Genomic DNA, 23,576 nt, shown 5'->3' with positions numbered 1-23,576 from the left:
TTGCCGAGTACAGTCGCTTACAAAAGTATAGCGCGCGCAGGCGTAAAAGAGCGCATGTCAGTTTATATGGGAGCGGAAAAAACTATCTGAAATAACTGGACGTGCCAGCCCGGACAATATTGTGAGACGGGCTCTGTTGATCGTAATATGCCATGAAAATATATTTTCAATTGAAAACCACATTATTTTATTACGTAATGGTAAAATTGTTTTTTTCTTTTATTATGTAATTTGTACTTTACAATTTGTGCAATTGTGACATTTGATAAATTTTTCTGACTTATTTGTTGAATAACATGTGGATTGCTAGCCCCAGCAGGATATCATCCTCGAGTGTCGCTTAAAATAAATTTACAAAAGTAGCCTCAATCTCATCACTGTTACTTCAACCAATCCTCCTTTACCATGTCAGCACCCTTCTCACCAATCATAATAGTCGGCGCATTGGTATTACCACTCACTTGGTTTGGCATAATTGAGGCGTCTATGACTCGAAGTCCAGCAACTCCGTGAACACGAAGCCGAGCATCTACGACGGCGTTCGCGTCCGACTTAGGTCCCATTTTGCAAGTACCCACGGGATGATATATAGTCACGGGAACATATCTGGCCATGCACTCCCAGAAAGAATCGCTATTCATGGGAATATGCTTGCAGCCAGGAAATGGCGTTGGATTCATTTTGCTCCCGTATCGTTTAAACGAATCAGTTTTACTCAATTCGAACACAAACTTAGCTCCTTCGACCAATGTCGCCATGTCTTCTGGCTCCTTGAAATAATTCGGATAAATCAATGGATGATCGTACGGATTGTTGCTTCGAAGCTTGACAACACCTCTGCTTTTTGGTCTTAAAAGGGCGGGAAAGGCGCTCCACGAGCCCCTACCGCCAAGCTTTCCATATACGGCGTCGTAAAATTCTCTGGTCAGTCCACGATCTTCCCTAAAAATTTCGGTATTTGGTCCCGATGACATAAAATGCAGTTGTATGTCTGGGAAGTCTTCGGAGGCATTCGCATATTTGGTATTGATAAAACATGTTCCCTCCACTGTTGCTAAGGTAGACAATGGACTATCTGCGGACATGGCGTATTCTAGGATATAGCTAATATTAGTTATCTTGCTCTCTATGGATGAAATTTCTTCATTCACCAGGAACATGAGGCCTCCCACTCCTACATGATCTTGAAGATTGTGGCCCACTCTTAAATCCTGAATCACTGGTATACGGTGTTCCGATAAATGTTCTTTAGGTCCTATTCCTGAGAGCATCAACAACTGGGGGCTATTGATAGTTCCTCCGGAAACGATCACCTCCTTCTTAGCACGTATGCGCAACGTCTCCCCGTTTCTAACGAACTCTACGCCGTAAGCTTTCTTCGACGACGAATCTATTAATATTTTAGTAACATACGCTTCCATGGCGACGTGTAAATTTTTGCGCTTCCTGGCTGGCCGCAAGAAGGCTTTCGCCGTGGAGCAGCGGCTGCCATCTCTGGTGGTGCCTTGAGGAATCATAAAGCCAGTGTGCCGTTCTCCATTAGTATCCCTACTCTCGTAACCCATTTCTTGGCCGGCTTGAATGAACGCATCGGCCAGAGGAGTGCGCCATTGTGGTTCTTCGACAGTTAAGTACCCGCCGGTCGAATGATACGGTGTTTCGGCGTAAGTGCGATTTCGATTGTCTTCGGATTTTAGGAAATAAGGCAACACATCTCGATACGACCATCCTGGATTGCCTTGTTGTTCCCAGATGTCGTAGTCTTTTTTGGCACCTCGAACGTACAGCATGGAGTTTATTCCGCTGCTGCCTCCAAGCAGCTTGCCACGTGGCCAACGGCAACGACCATCCTCCATAGCTGTGGATATAATTTGCGTTAAAGTACATTGAAAGCGTTACGAATAATTGATAAACGAATATTGTTGTTGTTCGGTTACTAATTCACTTTTCATATACCTTTGGGTTCGGCTTTAGATTCATTCCTCGATTTACATTTGACATTTGGTATGCCTATATCTACATATTGCTTCTATATACATATCATTAAAATTCAACTGGTATTGCATCAAATAAATAAGTCTGCACATTTATATATTTTAATACAAAGCAATATTAATTTTGGCAGCAATACCTATATGTTTTTAGAAATTGTAAAATAAAAAATTTCGGATCTGTCATTTTATCCTCTCTGGTGAGTTCAGCGACAATATACGTTAGTAATGATATGTGATAATTTGCCAGTGTTTCCGAAAGCTTTTGTAATTTTCTTGCTTCATGTATTGTCATTGCCATAAGTTGCATTTTATAATCCTTTCCAAGCGTGATATAATTTTGTCTACCACCCTCTCTTTTCACCGTAAGAAATAGAGCGTTAGACGTGGATGATTAAGGGATGCAGTATTATCTTTGTAATTATGTATTTACCGTTTTTATAAGTAGATATAATTCGATACTATTTACCTAGACAATAACTATTATTGGGTTCCGTCGTGTATTGCCAATCGATTTTGGTGAGCTGCAGATTGTCGGCAAGAGAAGGAATATCATACACAGCGCTTCCATCTCCACCTGCTTCGAGAAGGAGTACGTTCCAATTTTCCATTTCGGACAAGCGACTTGCTACCACGGCACCTGTCATCGAGTAAAGTTGGAGAACACTTTAAATGAAACATATCTAAGAAATGTTAATCCAGTTTAACGTCACAAATATCTTTGACAAGATATTGCGGAACCTAATTTCAGAACAACGAGAACAGGGGGCCATTTGTCGAAATTACGAATGGAAATTCGCCATAACGCAAAAGTACATTTACAAAATAAACGGAAAATATATACAGACGAAGGAAATTAAAGGCTAATATTTCGGCATTAGTATTTAGAAATAACGTACAACATTGTTAATACATCTAGTGGATTCACAGAGTTGTGAAAGGAAATTTGACAAAAAATCGCGATTTGTGAATGTTATATTTGTGCGTCAATTACGCATATTAGGAGCAGCAACGCGACCTTCTTAACTCGCAAACACGCTGATACACTTATCTTTGACACACTGTTATTAGATTTAGAACGGAACTTTTCATGGGTAATATGAAAAACAATACCTGCAGCACCACCGCCCACGACTATGAAATCGTAAGCTGGCAATAGCGATTTGGATGGAACATTGGTCGAAGAGTAAGGAACATTCGAATATATGACGTATAGCAACACGCTTATGAGCATCGATAACGTCGATGCGATCGGTTGTGATCTCATCGCTCCGAAAATGATGCGAGCGACATCCATTTTACACTTCTCCGATTTCCTTTATCAATCTGTAACATCAAGATTCGATACTTTAACAAACCTCTTGTTAGCGATATAAGACGAAGTGGCAGAGTATTATTACTGAATGCATATTACCACAATTGCTCTTTCGGGCCCGAAGGGGCTTTGGTTCTTTCATTCGTAATCCTATTTTTCTCGAATACGATCTAGCGAAACTAATATTTATCTTTCTAATGCGTGTATCTCAACAATTTTAATTGCCAGTGAAACATGTTATACAGGTTAACATTCTCAACAATATTTTCCTATACCTGCAACCGCTGCGATACTGCACAGCCTTATATTTCACGGTATTCGCAAAATATTTCATCTAAATTTATGTTACGATACCTCATCATCTTGAAGTAGGCTTAAATTGAGCAATGGAAACTTAAGTCACTGATGAAAGAGGCAACTATTTTCGATATCGTGCCAGTAAAATTGATAATGCGACAGTTTGTTGATTGTGCTAGTCTAATAAAAGGTATCATGTAATCATTTTTGATGGATAGATCGCTATATCCACTGTTGCACTTTACTTGATTTTCAGTGCGTCAATAATGTTATAAATATAGTTCTCGTCACAAGAACATCGTTTTCTAAAGAAAAGATTACAAAATTGTTAAATAATTCATATGGCATTAAACATAAATTGCTTTGTCCCTTGCAAGCCAAGGCTGAACGGCGGTTATAAATATGGGAAAAAGTTGTTCAAAATGGTAAGTTTGACGAAGTATTTCGATGTCATCGAATTCTTTGAAGTTTATCCATCTCCGAATAATCACATTGTTTTTTTTTTTTTGTATGCAGATGACAGGAGAATAAGAAGTTAATTGAAATTGTGGTGACACTGGCAGAAATGTTTGGGAAAAGAATAAAACGGTAAGAAATTTACAGTATAGATGTAGATACTATTTCTTAAGAAGCAGATCAGAGTTAATGCGATGGCAAAATATTAGCGAAAATACAGAAATTTATACGATACATACGTGAATTAGACACCAAACGTAGGAAAGAGTTCCGATGCGATGTAATCCAAGACGGCGAATGTTTCTGGTTACCGATCGCTTATGTACTGAATTCTGAGCAATTATTGGGCGATATGAAAAATGACATAATTATATAATAGAGGCATGTGAAATTTTTCTCAAGGTTTGAATACTTAAAACAACTTTGTAAGCATATATCTTTGGGCATACAATTATTTCGTTGTATCTACAGACCATTTTTCAAAAAAATTACTTAGCAAACTACGCTTGCAGTATTAAGACTCTAGTAGACTTGTAGGGCGGTGGGAAGAGCTCACCCTATTCAACATAATATCAATGACTAAAGCATACTTTCAACAGTACAGATAGGAATAAAAATAATAAACGAGCGATTTCGATTAGTGATCAAACTATTTTACCATTTCATCTGAATATTTAATACATGGGCGTGTTTGGACATAGTTCAGCATATGTCATTTTGCATATGACAGTCGGGAGAGAGATAGCCACTTTTGATAACGTAGAGACAAAAATGTATATAAATTACATAAGGACTGGGCTATCGTGGTGTGAGACCGGCACTGATGTCCTGAAACAATTTTCAATTATTCTATAAATATGTGCAACGTTGCACTATATTCTATCTGCCTATTTGCACATGTAACCTAATGACAAATATACAGGGTGTGTTTTTAAGTTGAACACTAAGGCACGTTTCGTAAATGTGAACAATAGTAAATCGTAGTAATTGAATTTGAGAATGTACTGATAAAACCACATCAAATAGCAATTTACAATAGCTATGCTAGCGTTACCGACCATCTCACAAGGACAAGATATGAATATAACCCAACCAATAAACCATGAATTGGTCTTTTTGCGTATAATTACATTAAAGATGAATAGTATCCTTGATTTCAGCTTAGGTGGCCTATATAAAAATGTAACCATTTGCATGCTAGGTTGGGAGGTAATGGAAACCTAAGGTAATTGACATTTTCTGTGAATATCTCGAACATAACAACATACATCGGGATCGCCGAAGTCGGTGACGTATTTCCTTCTTTACGTAAATTGAATTATAGCAGACATTTGTAACAGTATCGCATACGTAGTTGTGTGCAGATTTTACTTTAAATAGCTTAAATCAAATATTCACATTAGAATGTGCTATAAACACGTGTTAGACGCTTGATTTCAGTGACTCGCTATACCCCTCCGCTGCCAGGTATACGATAACCAATATTATCGCGACTGAAACTTACATGTACAGAAAACAATTGCTCAGGGTCTTGCTCCCGATAACAAATTCAAAAGTCAACGATATCCAAGAGTTTTTCCAGCTGAACAGTTCTCTAGATTCGCCATCGCAAAACAATACTCTACGAGACAATATTTCGCAAGACAATTCCTGGCAAGACTCATCACATTTCGTTCTGTATGTTGGCGAAAATATAAGCGTCACGCTGCTCACCCCAGTCTCCAGATCAGTTCTCGATGAAAATATTCTTTTTCGAATACCAACATATGTTTAGTCGTTTGAGTGAGACAAGGTGAATACCTTTCTGTACGCACCTCTGTACGTACCTTCACCAATTGAGTATTAATTCTACGAAGCGTGGAGCCTCGCTAATGAGGTTTATAAGGTAAATAAGATAATTCGGTTAGTAGGGTAAAGTTAAAGCAATTTGTTAACGAATGTAAATTAATAATACTCATGTTATACATAGAAGTTTAGAAATAATTAGCTGAGATATTGCTAAATCTTCAGACCCTGATCATTTTCAACTTTTGTTAATCTTATCAAAGACTTATCGAGTATTTTGGGGTACCACAGTGGTACCATATATCAAATACACGTGTAACTGAAACTGTAATTTAAGAACAATACTTCATGTTCGCCTTCTGTAATAACCAAGTATTTATTTCGTGGTCATAAAATAAATAGTAAGAAGCAAGGTTAGCCAGTTACTTATATATTCATTATTCGTATATTCGTGAGCTCATTCCGTAAAACAGGCGACTACACTAGTTGCATTAGTAAGGAAAGTCGTTTTATGTATAACTATAGAAAATGCAGAACGAACAGAAGATTCACAGTCCTTTGCCAGATCTTATAGAATAAGTAGTTTATATTTCTTTCTCTGTCCATTTGAAACAAGAGAATACACGGACACTACCAGAGCGTCTCTACACTACGAAGACAAGATTTTCTTCTTATGTTCAGGTAGACGTTCAAGGCGCCTAATGCCTGGGTAGGAATTTTTTTCCTGGTTATAGTAAAGGATGCTGTATATAAGGCTGAGGCCCAATGTTGAATCCTGAAATCTCCTAATGTTATCCGTGGATTCAGTAACAGAGGACTTCTACAGAAAGACAACAATTAACGTGTGACTGAACGTCCAGAGGTTGAACTGTATTGAAACAAAATAGGTAAAGACTGGTTTTGAATGTTATTCGAAAGGGAGAAAGAGAGACCATAGTATGAAAATACTCCAGTCAGACTGGTTTGCAAGCTCCAAAGAACGCGTAGCAGTATAATTAGCCGAAAATTGTCAGATTGGTCACCTAAGTGGTCGTTGATTGCTTCTCGGCGGAAATACCATCACAACTAAATAAAGGGTATTCATTTAGAATTGCTACATCACTAGACAATCACATAGACAACGTCGAGGACGAGGCGGATGAAATATAATTGTAGGATCAAACGAAGCTACCATAAGTGAATTTTAATTTCCATTATATGAGGAAGCCTCATTCGAAGAGTTGAGAATAAGACTCGTAATGTTGCAGGAATATAAATGTGACACACCTCAAATTCCCCCACCTCTCATATTCTTCTAGCTATTTTAACGGATTTCTTTGAGAATATGAATTTCTTAAGAATCTCGTCAAATTTTAGCGTCGTGTTAACGCGTCGCCAAGATGACATGTTCATTTGTTATAGCTAAAATTCGTTTAGATCTTATTCAAAATGCTAATATCTGATGTAAAACCGCGTCAGGAATTTGGCACCAATTAGCGGCAAAGCACCATGCTACTATATTTCTGATAAAGAAATACAAAGTATCTAATTAGGTTAAATTCAGAATGAATGACAAGCATGAGTTTGCAGTATCATAGCACTGTCATAGGCGTCTACAAAAAGCGTACAGCTAGCGCGTTCAGTTTTTTCAAACAGTTTCTTTCTCTCCCACGTGTGCTGACATGCGCTCTCTTAAGCCTGCGCGCGCTATACTTTTGTGAGCGACTGTTTTGGGGAAAATACCTTAAATACTTTCTGCAACATGAGGAGACGTTGAAGCGGGGCCGGGCAAGCGATAGAGCACTTCGTTTTGTTTGTCCTAAACTAGCGAACGAAAAGAGTATAACATTAGTAATGTAAAAAAGCAACTTCGTATAATTACAAGCAAACTTCACTTATGTTAACTTCGTTTGATCGTCTAATTTTATCAAACACGACGATATTGTGACAGGGGCTCTGCTGTTCGTAATACGTCATGATAATTTATTTTAAATTCAAAAGTAACAATAGCATAAAATTAATTTACAAAGGCAGCTATTGATTTGGATCCCGTTTCTACAACCATATTTTTTTTTATCATATTCGATCCCCTCTCAGCGGCTATGTGAGCCGGCGCATTGGCATTGGCATTGACTATGTAGGGCATAATCGAACAGCCCATAACTCGAAGTCAAGTAATTCCGCAAACTCGAAGCCAAGGACCTACCACAGCTTCTGAGTCCCACTTAGGCCCCATGTTGCTAGTTTACACGGGGTGAAATATAGTCGAAAGATAAAGTTTGATCATGTCGCCCCAGTATGGATCGGTATACATCAGAATGTGCTTGGAGTAAGGAAGTGGTTTCGGATTCATTTTGCTCCCGTAACGTTTGCATGAAGCAGTTTTACTCATCCCAAGCACAAACTTAACTCCTTCGATCAATGTCTTCTGGCACCTTGAAATAATTCGGATAAATCAATAGATAATCGAAAGGATTGTTATAAAGGATTGTTCGAAGCTTGATAACACCTTTGCTTTTCGGTCTTAAAGTGTAGGATACATGTTCCACATGGAGCTCTCCATATACGGCGTCGTAGATATTCTCTGGTCAATCCACGAATCTCTCTAATATTGTCCGAGATCTACCCCGATGAACAATAATAAAGGCCCACTCTTAAATGCTGAATCACAGGTATACAGTATTCGGAGATGTGTTCTCCAGGTCCTATTCCCGATATCATCAGCAACTGTGAGCTACCGATAACTCCGATCACGCGCTATGTATCAGGTCTGTAAGTATGAAACCGGAATTTGCCTATAGATGGCCCTAGCTGATAATGTAGTTATCACTAAACTGCGTTATTGACGCCAAAAGTCTTTGTTGACATCTCACAAACATTTTCGACTCAGAACAATACAGGTTTCATACAACATCATAGTTTGTAATAGCGTTGAACATGTGGAATTTTGTGCCTGGAAACTACGATTTGCGGACAGCGTTGATTTTCTGTTACCATTTGAAGAAAACTGCTGCAAAATCGCGTCGAATGCTTGTCGAAGCTTACGGTGAGCATGCTCTTGGTAAATCACAGTGCTTTGAGTGGTTTAAAAAATTCAGAAGTGGCAATTTTGACGCGAGGAACGAAGAACGTGGAAGACCACCGAAAAAGTTTCAAGACAGAGAATTGCAAGCATCGTTGGATGAGAATGACGCTCAAACGCAACAACAACTCGCTGATCAATTAAACGTGACACGAGAAGCCGTCTCCATACGTTTGAAAGCCATGGGAAAGATCCAGAAGGTGGGAAAATGGGTTCCACATGAACCGAACGAAAAACAGCAGGAAAACCGAAAAACCACTTGCGAAATGCTGCTCGTCAGATACAAAAGAAAGTCATTTCTCCACCGAATTGTGACTGGCGATTAAAAGTGGATATATTTTGAGAATCCTAAGCGTGAAAGATCATGGGTAGCTCCAGGCGAACCACCGACATCGACTACAAGACCAAATCGCTATGGACGGAAGACAATGCTCTGTGTTTGGTGGGATCAGAAGGGTATGATCTATTATGAGCTGTTAAAACCTGGCGAAACCGTTAATACCGAACGCTACCGACAACAAATGATCGATTTGAATCAAGTTTTGTGTGAAAAACGACCAGAATATCAAAAAAGGCAACACAAAGTAATTTTGCTTCGTGATAATGCACCATTACATACAGCAAAACCGGTCAAGAAAAAGATCGAAGCGTTCAGTTGGGAAATACTTTCGCGCGCGGCTTACTCACCAGACTTGGCTCCGTCCGATTACTATTTATTTGCATCGATGGTACACGCACTTGCTGACCAGCACTTCACTTCTTACGAAAATGTACGAAAATGGCTCGATGACTGGTTTGCCTCAAAAGAGCGACAGTTTTTTTGGTGTGGTATCCACCAATTGTTAGACAGGTGGGAAAAATGTATAGCTAGCAGTGGGCAATACTTCGAATAAAATACTTTTAATCGTTTTCATACAATAAACGTGTATTTTCTATACAAAAATTCCACCCTGTACTTCCAATCGACTTCAGACTGCACACTGTTCGCTAAAGAAGAAATATCATATATAACACTTCCGTCGCCACCTGCTTCTCGGAGGAGTACGTCCCAATCTTCTATCTTGAACAAGCAATTCGCCATAAGGACTTCTGTAATCGTGCAAATTGACAGATACATTATAAATAGAACGTAATTGAGACAACTGAAAATAATTAAAAGTTATAAGTATTTTTAAGTCAAGACTATGTAGTTTGATTTCGAGACATCGAGAAAGGGAGACAATTAGTCGAGATTACGAAATGAAATTCTCGATGAATTCTAAATATGATTACAAAACAAACCTAAAATACATATTGAAGAAAACGAAGAAATAAAAATATGAAGAAAACAAGATGTTAAAATATAGTCATTAACATATAGAAACGGCGCATAACGTTATTAAGATGCTATACATAAGATAGAGCCGCTATATGAAATTTGCATTGGTGAAAGTATCGAGACGTGTAAGTTGATAAATTCTCGTATCAGTCGATCATAATACCAATACCATGCTCTTTCTCAAACGCATTTACACGGATACGTTTGCTTTGTCACACTTTTATCATGTTTAAAATGAAATTTTCTAACGACATCATGAAAAAAGAACAACTAATAAGTCGTAAGCTGGCAACAGTAATTTGGAAGGAACACTCGTCGAAGAGTAAGGCACAATAGAATACATGATATAAAACGATACGCATAAAAGCATCGACAGCACCGGTACAATTGGTTCTGTTTTCATCCCTCCGAAATGCTTCGATATTCACTTTGTATTTCTCCGATTTTCTTTGTCAGTCTGTGATATTATGTTATGATACATTCACAATGACCTTATTCACAAAATAAAACGAAGTAATAGAGAATTATTAATGAACACATTTGGGTGATGTTGACGTGTCTTTAAATTAATGTACATACTTACGAAAAATATTTTTAGACCTCTTGGTCGACTTTCACGATTCGTTACACATAAGTGTCACGGTTTTATTCAATTTATTATTTTTTCGAAATTATTTCTATCTTAAATTTGTCCTTGATAAAAGGTTATACAACAACTAAATTTGGTTGGTAAAGGTTATACTACAAGTAAATTTGTTTCAAAAATGTCTTGTAATATCGACAAAACGTTAAACGTAAGATTATGCAACGATATAATGGAACGTAAAGCGAAGAGTGCTTTTTTGTTGATAATCACGTAAACGAGGTATTTTAAAAAATTATTTTGCAATATATTCAATGTAAAAAAAAAACATTCGCACATCCTTTAAAAGATAATAACAGTTTTTTTTTTTAATTTCATGAAACGACCTCATATATTTTGGGAAATTAGAACAACTAGATTACTAGATGAGCTCTACAAAAAATTTTGAGAAATTTACAGTTGATCGGAATTGAGGAGACCAAGCTAAAGGTCGTTTGTTACAAGTTTTTCATCTGCGCCTGTAAGTTGCAATAATTATGTCAATTACATATAAATGTCAAATATATATATATCGGAGATGAAAGGACAACGGGGCCCCCCGTTGGAATTACTCGGAAAACCTCAATACTGTAACATTTACAAAATAACCCAAACACAGCCATTCGAAACTTGAAACAATGAGCTTAGGCTCGAGGTGACAACCGGTCGCAGAGCGTAGCCACGGTCACGGGATGAACGTTCCACCTAACAGAGATATGAAGTTACATAGTTTTCCTTTAAAGAATTGGCCGTACCGACACTTGACAATAAAACATTCCAACGGCCCCGTGGCTCGCCACACACAGACCCCATTCTTTGGGTAAGATGATCGCCAGATGCCGATGCATCATTCACAGTTTATGTTCAGATAGCCCGAGGAACCGTTACAAATCTTAGGATTTAGTTAACTAAAGTCCTTCAGATTGGCAAACAGTCTTTATTCTATCAGCCCGTAAATCTGTCACCTATTGCGGGAAGATACGGGAGATCTGCTTTCCTCACGTACGACGCTTCCCGCTAGGAACTCTCTCTCAAGAGCGGCTAGCATCCTTTTCTAACCGCAAACATAGAAATTAACCAATTAACAGCAACGTTTATTTCCCTCACCCTCCGAGCGGAGATTTGCTTCGACGAATCCGATGATCTCGTGCCCTTAGGCACACCCCATCATAGTTTTCCTCTGCAGCGTTGTCGTGACGGAAAGTGATTCCCTTTCTTACAGTATCATTAGCCAGATACCTAGTGTGTTTGTACGATCGGTGAATAATCCACATCTTAGCAAAGAGTTAATCAAGCGATCCTAGTATCACAAGGAGTAAGTAGAGTCCGACTTAGACTTTGAAGCAAAGTATATCCGTTATCCCGTGGTCCGTGGATTCGTCATATCGAACCTAGGGTCATTGTCATTAGCGTCTAGTTACCGCGGCCACTTGTCGATTTTGTACCAACTATACCTGTGTAATAAACGTTACCTCGATTGTGCAATAACAATGAACAACCCCATTACACGCCCCTAACGCCAACCCGACATATATATGCTGACAATTTTATTGAAATCGATTGACGCGGAATCAGATGACAGCGATTGAAAAATGTAGGAATCTCTAGGGTTTAGTCCGGTAGTCATGAAAAACTACCGCTGTTAATCGTTTACTTCGACAGGGAAAGTTATCCAGACGACCAATGAAATTAGTATTGAAGAAATAACAGTTGGAAGTTCATAGTTCTCTACCTCCTAATAACTGAAATGAAAATTTGATAACAGCTAGAAAAATGACGTTGAAGTCCAACGACAACGGCTCTAAAAATGTGTATAAATGACATCGTTCCGTAATTCTATTTACTTTTTGGATTTTTGCTAAATAAATGTAAATAAAATAAGTAGAGTACAGAGGAACCTTGGCTTTCGGCTCCGATAGTGATTGTGAATTTTTTTATTTATCTCACCTGAAGTTCGAACTGCGGTTAGGTATGGTACACTGTAAATATACGCAGAAATATATCTTTTATTGTTTAGTGTACATTTTTATTTTACACGTATGTGTGCACGAGATACATGGTGTTATGTACCTCTACTACATATTTCCATTCTTTCTAGTTAAACTAAGAAATCTTATAGTAAATACAGTATTTTTCACTTTTTCAAACTGTATTTCACTATACTGCATATTCAATCTCTATAGTGATTATACAATTGTATTCCGTAATTATGCAGAATTTCTTGTAGCATCGGGGAATCGGTGCGGCTATAGATTCTGCACATGAAACACGTCTTTTGCAAACACGTACCCTATTTTTCCTCGCGTTCGAGTTACAGTGAATTTGTATATTAACAAACTCTCTGTGCATAGCTTCTTAAGAAGTGTTCATAATGACCTCCTTACATTTGAATACAAGAATGGCTTTAGCATTGTCCGTCTTGCTCTCTCCATTTGTCCACGTATTGTTCATCAGATACCGAATTCTATTCGCAAATGGGGAAGTAAAATTAATACAACTACTTCTATCATCCGATAAATTTGCTTCAACACAGAACTCGCTAAAAGTCGAAAATCAGGTCAGATAAGAGATACGTTTATATGAGCGCTGTTTATCGATTTCATTTACAAAAAACCACTGACTATCAATGGTTTTTGCAAATATTTCGAAAACTATATTTGTAACTATAGTTTTTTCCCTTAGGAACAATAGTTTCCGACCAACAGATACATGTATAAGAAAAGTTATTCAAAATGTTAATTTCCCGAATGTCACTAGTCGACAACAAACACTTGCAACTGTATCACTCTCGTTTTGCTTACGTTTATCGCTTCGACGCGTTGAACAGATTATAGTATTATATTATTATTATATTAAAGTATTATAGTATTCTATTGTACTCCACTTCCTCTTGGAGGAGCGACTATATCAAAATCAACGTTCGCATGACACATGACAAAATCAAAGACAAATAATTGTACTAACTATTTTATTGCATAACACATAGTTTATACTATTATATATGTACGAAACATTTTTCTTATCCTAACAAAGTACGTGCAATCGTATTACTTTAAACAATATGATATCTAACGGACGGATGGAGTATTACGATATATATTCGAAGGAGGCTTCTTCATATAATTACGACCGAACTTCACTTACGTCAGCTTTGTTTGATCGTCCAATTTTATAAAAGAAAGCTGTATTTTAAACCGCGCTCCACCTTAGGCGATACATAATGAAAATTTATTTTCAATTCAAAATCGCATGTTTTTATTATGTAATGGAATATTACTAGCAGGCGCTTCAAATGAATTTACAAAAGTAGCCCTCAATCTCAGCCCTGTTTCTTCAACCAATCCTCTTTTACTATGTCGGCACCCTTCTCACCAATCATAATAGTCGGCGCATTGGTATTACCACTCACTTGGTTTGGCATAATCGAGGCGTCTATGACTCGAAGTCCAGCAATTCCGTGAACCCGAAGTCGAGGATCTACCACGGCTTTCGCGTCCGACTTAGGCCCCATTTTGCAAGTACCCACGGGATGATATATAGTCACGGGAACATATCTGGCCATGCACTCCCAGAAAGGATCGCTATACATAGGAATATGCTTGCAGCCAGGAAATGGCGTCGGATTCATTTCGCTCCCGTAACGTTTAAACGAATCAGTTTTACTCAATTCGAACACAAACTTAGCTCCTTCGACCAATGTCGCTATATCTTCTGGCTCCTTCAAATAATTCGGATAAATCAATGGATGATCGAACGGATTGTTGCTTCGAAGCTTGATAACACCTCGGCTTTTTGGTCTTAAAAGCGCAGGAAACGCGCTCCACGAGCCCCTACCGCCAAGCTTTCCATATACGGCGTCGTAAAATTCTCTGGTCAGTCCACGATCTTCCCTAAAAATTTCGGTATTTGGTCCCGATGACATAAAATGCAGTTGTATGTCTGGGAAGTCTTCGGAGGCATTCGCGTATTTGGTATTGATAAAACATGTTCCCTCTACTGTTGCTAAGGTAGACAATGGGCTATCTGCGGACATAGCGTATTCTAGGATATAGCTAATATTAGTCATCTTGCTCAATATGGATGAAATTTCTTCATTCACCAGGAACATAAGGCCTCCCACTCCTACATGATCTTGAAGATTATGGCCCACTCTTAAATCCTGAATCACTGGTATACCGTGTTCCGATAAGTGTTCTTTAGGTCCTATTCCTGACAGCATCAACAACTGCGGGCTATTGATAGTTCCTCCAGAAACGATCACCTCCTTCTTTGCATGCACGCGCAACGTCTCCCCGTTTCTAACGAATTCTACGCCGTAAGCCTTCTTCGACGACGGTTCTATTAAAACTTTGGTAACATGCGCATTCATAGCGACCTGTAAATTTTTGCGCTTCCTGGCTGGCCGCAAGAAGGCCTTTGCCGTGGAGCATCGGCTGCCATCTCTGGTGGTGCCTTGAGGAATCATAAAGCCAGTGTGCCGTTCTCCATTAATATCCCTGCTCTCGTAACCCATTTCTTTGCCAGCTTGAATGAACGCATCGGCCAGAGGAGTGCGCCATCGTGGTTGCTCGACGGTTAAGTACCCGCCGGTCGAATGATACGGTGTTTCGGCGTAACTGCGATTTCGATTGTCCTCGGATTTTAGGAAATAAGGCAGCACATCCTGATACGACCATCCTGGATTGCCTTGTTGTTCCCAGATGTCATAGTCTTTTTTGGCACCACGGATGTAGAGCATAGAGTTTATTCCGCTGCTACCTCCAAGCACCTTGCCACGTGGCCAGCGGCAACGACCATTCTCCATCGCTGTGGGTATAATTTACGTTAGAGCACATCGAAAGCGTTGCGAATAATTCATAAACGAATATTGTTGTCGTTGGGTTATTAATTCACATTTATATATCTTTGGGTTCGGCGATACAGGTATGCGCAACTCTACCTATTGATTCGAAATACTAATCAATAAAATTCAAGTGGTGTTACTTGAAATTAATAATCCTGCACATTTATAAATTAAAAAAAGCAATATTAATTTTGGCAATTATTGAAGTGGGTCCCACTTCAATGAATACAGCACGTCATCTCTAGTGTTTAGCTTCTATAGCCTTCGAAACCATTGAGTATTGTTTAACACTACTGTATTGAGTATTGTTTTAACTTCTCTGGTAAGTTTAGTAACAATATACGTTAGAAATGACTTGTAATGATTTGCCAATGTTATAGAAAGATTTATTTATTTACTTCGTTTATTTTCATTGCTTTTGATTGTATTTTATAATCCTTTCCAAATAATTTTATCTACTTGTCCTTCTTTTCAACGTAAAAAATAGAGTGTTAGACGTGGATGATTGGGGGATGCAGTATTGTTTTTGTAATTAACTATTTACTGTTTTTATTTATAAGTCTATATAATTCGACAATTTTTACCTCGACAGTAATTTTCATTGGGTTCCGTCCTATAATCCCAATCGATTTTGATGAGCTGCAGATTGTCGGCAAGAGAAGGAATATCATAGATAGCACTTCCATCGCCACCTGCTTCCAGCAAGAGTACGTTCCAATCTTCTATTTCGGACAAGCGACTTGCCATAACGGCTCCTGTCATCGTGCAAAGTTACAGAGCAGTTTAAATAAAATATATCTAAAAAATCTTAATTTAGTTTAACTTCACAAATATCTTTGACTCGAAAGTCCGTAGCCTAATTTCAAAATATCGAGAAAGATAATTTGTCGAAATTACGAAACAAAATACGCGATAACCCAAAGATACGTTCACGAATTAAACGGAAAATATATTTAGATAATAGAAATTAGTTAAATTTTAGCGTTAGGATATAGAAACAACGTACAACATTGCTAATACATTTAGTGGATTGACAGAGTTGTGAAAGGGAATTTGACAAAAAATCGTGATGTGTGAATTGTTAAATTTTTGCGTGGGTCCCTCATATTAGAAGTAATAACGTGACCTTTTTCGCACGCAAACACACCGATGCACGTATCTTTGACACATTTTTATCAGATTTAGGACGGCGCTTCTCGTGGGTAATATGAAAAACCATACCTGCGGAACCACCGCCCACGACTATGAAATCGTAAGCTGGCAATAGCGATTTGGAAGGAACATTCGTCGAAGAGTAAGGAACAATCGAATAGATGACGTATAGCGCCGTGCTTACGAGCATCGAAATGATCGATGTGATCGGTTGTGATTCCATCCCTCCGAAAATGATGCGTTTGACATCCATTTTGTACTTATATTTCCACTATCAATCTATGATATTAAGTAACAGAGAATTATTAATAAACATGTATCATCCTTATTTATCTCTTCAGACACGATCGGTATTTGCTTCTTACATTCTTCAATCTACTATACTGCAATGGTTTGTAGTAAAGTTTGTAGAAACAAATATCTTGTTTGCTAATTATTCTAAGAAGAGTATAGCTCATTAATTTCGATGACCTTAATACATATTGTCGAAATTAACATTTTGAGCAACTTTTTCATATACGTGCCACCAACGCGGTGGTGCTCGACTTTAGTTCCCAAGGTAGATATTCGCAAAATAATTCAATGAAATTCACGTTATCATTACTCTTCATTTTGCGGTACACAATCTCATTTGTATACAGCTTAATCTAAACTTAACTCACTGATGAGGAAACTAACTATTTTTAACACTTTACAAATACAGAAGAGAAATCTATGTGGTATCAGTAAACTTATAGCTTTATATAATATATAATATATATATATATCTATATATATATAGATGTGGATATTATGTGGTAAAATGTAAAAGATCAGAAATAATGTAATGACCAGGTATTAACGAAAATATTGAAATTTAGAGATCATATATGGGTGATTATGTTTACCATACCTAAGAGCGAGCTTCGATGCGATGTGAACAATGGCGAGGAATGTTTCTCGGTGATGGCTTAAATACTATATTCTGTGTTACTATTGCGTCAGGTCAGAATTATATACATATGTGCGTCTCTTATCTAAGGTAAACAAAGATGTGATTAATTTATGTATATCATGGATACATTTCAGATTTCGATTGTTGCGAGAAGATTTAGATGGTTTGTCCAAATTGTGGATATTGGATCAGTGCAAAAATGTCGTGCCTGATTTTAAAAGATAAATTATTTGTTTACAAGTATGATATATCGTTGAGATAAAGATGGTGATATTCAATTGTTATTTCAACAACGGACATTTGTGTTTTGGTACATTCGTGTTTTGCCAGCTTTTACAATGCAATAAAAGATTTTGATAATAAGCGAGCAACAAGTTTATCTGCGCGTTATTTCATGTTGCTCGAATTCTGGGAAGATGTAACGGTGCAAAATATTGCAAACATATTCACGATGTTTATCACGAGTGTACGCCAGCTTTTCTACCATAAAAAAAAAAAATAGTTTATAAAATGCAGACGTGGTGATTTCGAGCTGCAGGATCAGCCACACTCTGGCCGACTTTCTCTGGTAGATGATGACATTGTGCTCAATTTATTGCAAAGTAATCCCCGAATTTCAAATGTAGGAAGCTTCTGAAAAAGCAACTCTTGTGCAGATAAGTATAAATTAATTATCAAATTAATAGGGGAATGAATAATTGATATTAATTTAAAAAATGGGAGAATTTTTATTGCACCATCCAAATATTGCCAGCCAGCTTCACGACGGCCAGATTGTAAAGCCTACACCAAACTCAAACCTAGCTCTTTGATCATATTGACCTTTAATTCAATTATAGCAGACTTGTCTCATAGTCCCGCATATACAGTTCTGAACGAACCTTTATCCAAGTTCGTCCAATCCTCGATTGTATACATAAACAGAAGATAAGTGTTAGGTTTTTAGGTCAGGTAATTCAGTCCAACTGTCAACAACAAATACTAACGCGTACGATTTTACGGGCGTATAATTATAGGCAGAATTCAATGTAGTGATGTCTGTAGATTTTTGCTAGTTGTTCAAGATCATAAAATGACAAGATATTAAAAAATCATCGAAATCCGTGTGGACGAAACGGTTCTACAGTTTCACCACCGATACTTATCAAAGCAATATTTCTCAAGACAATACCCTGCGAGACAATATATCGCAAGACGATAGATCGCAGTAAAATCCCACAACACTCATTTTTGTATGTTAGCGCAAATGTAGACGTTATTTCCCCCGCTCAAATCGGAGTATCATTCCCATCAAATTTTACTTAAAATAATTTCGCTTATGTAAGAAGTGCATGTAATAGTACAAGTAGGTGCATAAAATTAATTTACAACAGCAGCTACTGATATACGTCCAATTCCATCAACCATCTCTTTTTGAGCATATCGGAACCCTTCTCTGCGATCATAATAGTCGGCGCATTGGTATTGCCACTGATTAAATTTGGCATAATCGAACTATCTATGACTCGAAGTCCAGTAACTCCGTGTACTCGAAGCCAAGGATCTACCACCGCTTTTGGGTCCGAATTTGGACCCATCTTGCAAGTACCCACAGGGTGTGATATAGTTACGGGGAAAGATCTGATCATGCACTCCCAGTACGGATCGCTATACAATGGGATATGCTTGCAGTCAGGAAATGGATTCGGATTCAGTTTGCTCCCATAACGTCTAAGCGAAGCAGTTTTACTCATCTGGACTGCAAATTTAACTCCTTCGATCAATGTGGCCATGTCCTCTGGCTCCTTGAAATAATTCGGATAAATCAATGGATGATCGAAAGGATTGTTGCTCCGAAGCTTGATAATCCCTCTGCTTTTAGGTCTTAGAAGGGTAGGGTATATACTCCACGAGTCCTTATTGCGAATATCCCTATATACGGCATCATAGAATTCTCTGGTCAATCCAAGAATCTTTCTACTGCTCTCGGTGTAGTCCCCCGTTGACCAAATGTGTATTTCTATGTCTGGAAAATCGTCGGAGGCATTTGCATATTTGGTATTAATAAAACCTACTGCTTCATTAAATGCTAAGGTTGTCAAAGGACCGTCTCCAGATATAGCGTACTCTAGTACATAGCTAATATTATTCAGTCTGCTCTGTACGATTGTAACTTCTTCATTTACCAAGAACGTAAGGCCCCCCGCACTTATATGGTCTTGAAGATTATGGCCCACTCTTAAATCCTGAATCACTGGTATACCGTGTTCCGATAAGTGTTCTTTAGGTCCTATTCCTGACAGCATCAACAACTGAGGGCTATTGATAGCTCCTCCGGAAACGATCACCTCCTTCTTTGCATGCACGCGCAACGTCTCCCCGTTTCTAACGAATTCTACGCCGTAAGCCTTCTTCGACGATGAATCTATTAATATTTTGGTAACATACGCTTCCATGGCGACGTGTAAATTCTTACGCGTCATGGCTGGCCGCAGGAAGGCTTTCGCCGTGGAGCAGCGGCTACCATCTCTGACGGTGCCTTGAAGAATCATAAAACCAGTGTGCCGTTCTCCGTTAACATCTCTATTCTCATAACCCATTTCTTGGCCGGCTTGAATGAACGCAGTGGCCAGAGGAGTGTGCCATCGTGGTTCTTCGACGGTTAAGTACCCGCCGGTCGAATGATACGGTGTTTTGGCGTACTTGTGATTTCGATTGTCTTCGGATTTTAGGAAATAAGGCAGCACATCCTGGTAAGACCATCCTGGATTGCCTTGTTGTTCCCAGATGTCGTAGTCTTTTTTGGCACCACGGATGTAGAGCATGTAGTTTATTCCGCTGCTGCCTCCGAGTACTTTGCCACGTGGCCAGAGGCACTGACCGCCTTCCATCGCTGTTGACATAATTTACAGTAAAGAACTTTGAAAGCATTGTGAGTAATTCGTAATCGAATATTGATTTCGGAAGGTCATTCAGGTTAACTTCTCTTTGGAATGGACGATAAATTCATTTTTCGATTTATGTTAGCACTAGAATTGTGCAAATATATCTGACTGTTCTATATATAAATCAGTATATATAAATAAAGTATAAAGTTCTATAGACAAATGAAGTGTCACTACTTAAAATAAATAGATCTATATAATTATATGTCGATCTAAAGTTCATTCAGCATTAATCGCGCCTAAAACATCTGTTTATTGTATTAGAAAGATAATTCTGGTCCAATATTTTCACGTCTTTTAGTGCTAGTATTCATTATAATTGTAAGATTATGATGCACACAGATTTTAAAATGTTTTACTTGTTTACTCGCTTCATTTATTCGCATTGTCATGGATAGCACTTTATATCCCTTTCTGAGCATGATAATATTTTATCTATTTTTTCTCAAATTCCTTTTTTTCTAATGGAAAGAATAGAGCGTTGGACGTGAATGATTAGAGTGTCCGATATTATTATTGTAATTAAGTACCTATCATTATTACAATTAGGTATTATTCAATATTATTTACCTCGACAGTAATTTTCATTCGGTTCGGTCGTGTAATTCCAATCGATTTCAGATCGTTGCAGATTGTCGGCAAGAGTAGGAATATCATACATAGCACTTCCATCGGCACCTGCTTCCAACAGAAGTACGTCCCAATCTTCTATCTCGGACAAGCGATTCGCCAGAACGGTTCCTGTAATGGTGTAAATTCACAGAGTATTTTAATAAAACATGTCTAAGAAAATTTCTTCTTTTTAACCGTCACAAATATTTTCAAATCAGAAATTTGTAGTTTTACATCAACACATAGAGAACGGGGGTAAAATTATCGAAATTAGAAATAGTACTTCGCGGTAAATTCACAATATGTTTGCACAGTGAGCATATCCCCATAGCATATTTATATAAATGGAATAGGAAATTAAAACTTCTTCATTAATGTATATAAATAGCGTGCATGATCACTAATGCCTACGATAGATAGAGTCGGAAAATGAAATTTGGAAAAAATCGATATATGGGAAATACGTAACATTTTTAGTGTTATGCAATCATACAAGTAACAATGTCTTCTTCCTTGCACGCACGTACACTGCTGCGGCTGTTTTAGTTACATATTTATTAAATATTTAACGGAATTTTGTATTGACATTGTGATAAGACATACCTGCTGAACCACCGCCTACGATTATGAAATCGTAAGCCGGCAGTAATAATTTGGTAGGAACATTGAACGAAGAGTATGGAATAATCGAATAGATGACATACAGCGACACGCCTAAGAGTATCGATAGCACCGAATGCGATTTCATCCCCTCGAAAATGATGCGTTTGACATCCATTCTATATTCCTCCGATTTCCTGTATCAATCTGTAACATTACGGTTTGATATCTTACCAAACGTCTTATTCGCAATATAAGACAACGTGTCAGAGAATTATTACTGAATGCATATTACCATCATTTGTTCTTTCGGGCCGTAAGGGGCTTCGGTTCTTTCATTCTTAAAGCTACTTTTCTCGAATAGGATCTAGCGAAACTAATATTTATTTTTTTAATGCGTGTATCTCAACGATTTTAATTGCAAGTGAAACATGTTATCCAGGTTAACATTCTGAACAATGTTTTCCTATACCTGCAACCGCTGCGATACTGCACAGTCTTATATTTCACGGTATTCGCAAAATACTTCATCTAAATTTATGTGACGATACCTCATCATCTTGAAGTAGGCTTAAATTGAGCAATGGAAACTTAAGTCACTGATGAAAGAGGCAACTATTTTCGATATCGTGCCAGTAAAATTGATAAAGCGATAGTTTTTTGATTGTGCTAGATTAATAAAAAGTATCATGTAATCATTTCTGATGGATAGATCGCTATATCCACTGTTGCACTTTACTCTAATTTTCAGTGCGTCAATAATGTTATAAATATAGTTCTCGTCACAAGAACATCGTTTTCTAAAGAAAAGATTACAAAATTGTTAAATAATTCATATGGCATTAAACATAAATTGCTTTGTCCCTTGCAAGCCAAGGCTGAACGGCGGTTATAAATATGGGAAAAAGTTGTTCAAAATGGTAAGTTTGACGAAGTATTTCGATGTCATCGAATTCTTTGAAGTTTACCCATCTCCGAATAATCACATTGTTTTTTTTTTTTTTTTTGTATGCAGATGATAGGAAAATAAGAAGTTAATTGAAATTGTGGTGACACTGGCAGAAATGGTTGAGAAAAGAAGAAGACGGCAATAAATTTACAGTATAGATATAGATACTATTTCTTAAAAAGTAGATCAGAGGTAACGAGATGGCAAAATATTAGCGAATATACAGAAATTTATGCAATACATACGTGGAATAAACACCAAACGTAAGAGAGTGATTCTGTGATCCGTAATCCAAGACGACGAATGTTTCTCGTTAGCGATCGCTTATGTACTGAATTCCGAGCAATTGTTGCACCATATGAAAAATCGCATTGTTACGTAATCGATACATCAGAAACTTTTCAAGGTTTGAACACTTAACATAATTTTGTAAAAATAGCTCTTTGGCCACACGACTATTTCGTTGTATCAGCAGAACAGTTTTCAGTAGTTCACTTAGCAAAAACAGGAATAAAAATAGTAAACATGCGAATTCGATTAGTGATCAATACGGAGTAGGTGGGAGTATTTCGATATAATTCAACCAAAGTCATTTAGCATAAACCATTGACGAGAGAGATAGCGAATTTAGATAACGCAGAGATAAAAATGAATATGAATTGGATAAGGACCGGGCTAACATAGTATGAGACCGGTACAGATCACCTGAAATAATTT

The 23,576-nt window shown here is 37.7% G+C and overlaps 3 protein-coding genes across 4 annotated transcripts; all 3 read right to left on the bottom strand.

Moving 5' to 3' along the window:
* Nucleotides 1-290: 290 nt before the first annotated feature.
* On the bottom strand, nt 291-23,126 carry LOC139986808 (glucose dehydrogenase [FAD, quinone]-like). 2 transcript variants are annotated; one of them, XM_072002433.1, is made up of 4 exons: nt 23,105-23,126; nt 3,105-3,317; nt 2,461-2,631; nt 291-1,858 (listed from the first exon to the last, which is right to left on the bottom strand). In XM_072002433.1, the coding sequence occupies exons 2-4, from the start codon at nt 3,286-3,288 to the stop codon at nt 381-383; spliced, it is 1,833 nt and encodes a 610-aa protein (XP_071858534.1). In that variant the 5' UTR covers nt 3,289-3,317; nt 23,105-23,126; the 3' UTR covers nt 291-380. The 2 variants fall into 2 exon arrangements, with proteins under 2 accessions (XP_071858534.1, XP_071858533.1); XM_072002432.1 differs by lacking the exon at nt 23,105-23,126 and adding an exon at nt 4,299-4,385.
* Nucleotides 13,799-17,572, bottom strand: LOC139986804 (glucose dehydrogenase [FAD, quinone]-like). The gene is made up of 3 exons (XM_072002427.1): nt 16,910-17,572; nt 16,273-16,443; nt 13,799-15,651 (listed from the first exon to the last, which is right to left on the bottom strand). Exons 1-3 carry the CDS (start codon nt 17,091-17,093, stop codon nt 14,165-14,167), a joined length of 1,842 nt encoding a protein of 613 aa, XP_071858528.1. The 5' UTR covers nt 17,094-17,572; the 3' UTR covers nt 13,799-14,164.
* Nucleotides 19,062-23,127, bottom strand: LOC139986803 (glucose dehydrogenase [FAD, quinone]-like). The gene is made up of 4 exons (XM_072002426.1): nt 23,105-23,127; nt 21,914-22,117; nt 21,269-21,439; nt 19,062-20,646 (listed from the first exon to the last, which is right to left on the bottom strand). The coding sequence occupies exons 2-4, from the start codon at nt 22,086-22,088 to the stop codon at nt 19,151-19,153; spliced, it is 1,842 nt and encodes a 613-aa protein (XP_071858527.1). The 5' UTR covers nt 22,089-22,117; nt 23,105-23,127; the 3' UTR covers nt 19,062-19,150.
* Between the last annotated feature and the right edge of the window lie 449 nt (nt 23,128-23,576).

Source organism: Bombus fervidus, chromosome 4 (genome assembly GCF_041682495.2).
Source record: "Bombus fervidus isolate BK054 chromosome 4, iyBomFerv1, whole genome shotgun sequence".
Lineage (NCBI taxonomy): Eukaryota > Metazoa > Arthropoda > Insecta > Hymenoptera > Apidae > Bombus > Bombus fervidus.
The sequence above is the reverse complement of the archived record's forward strand: the minus strand, read 5'-3'. Positions and strand labels throughout refer to the sequence as shown.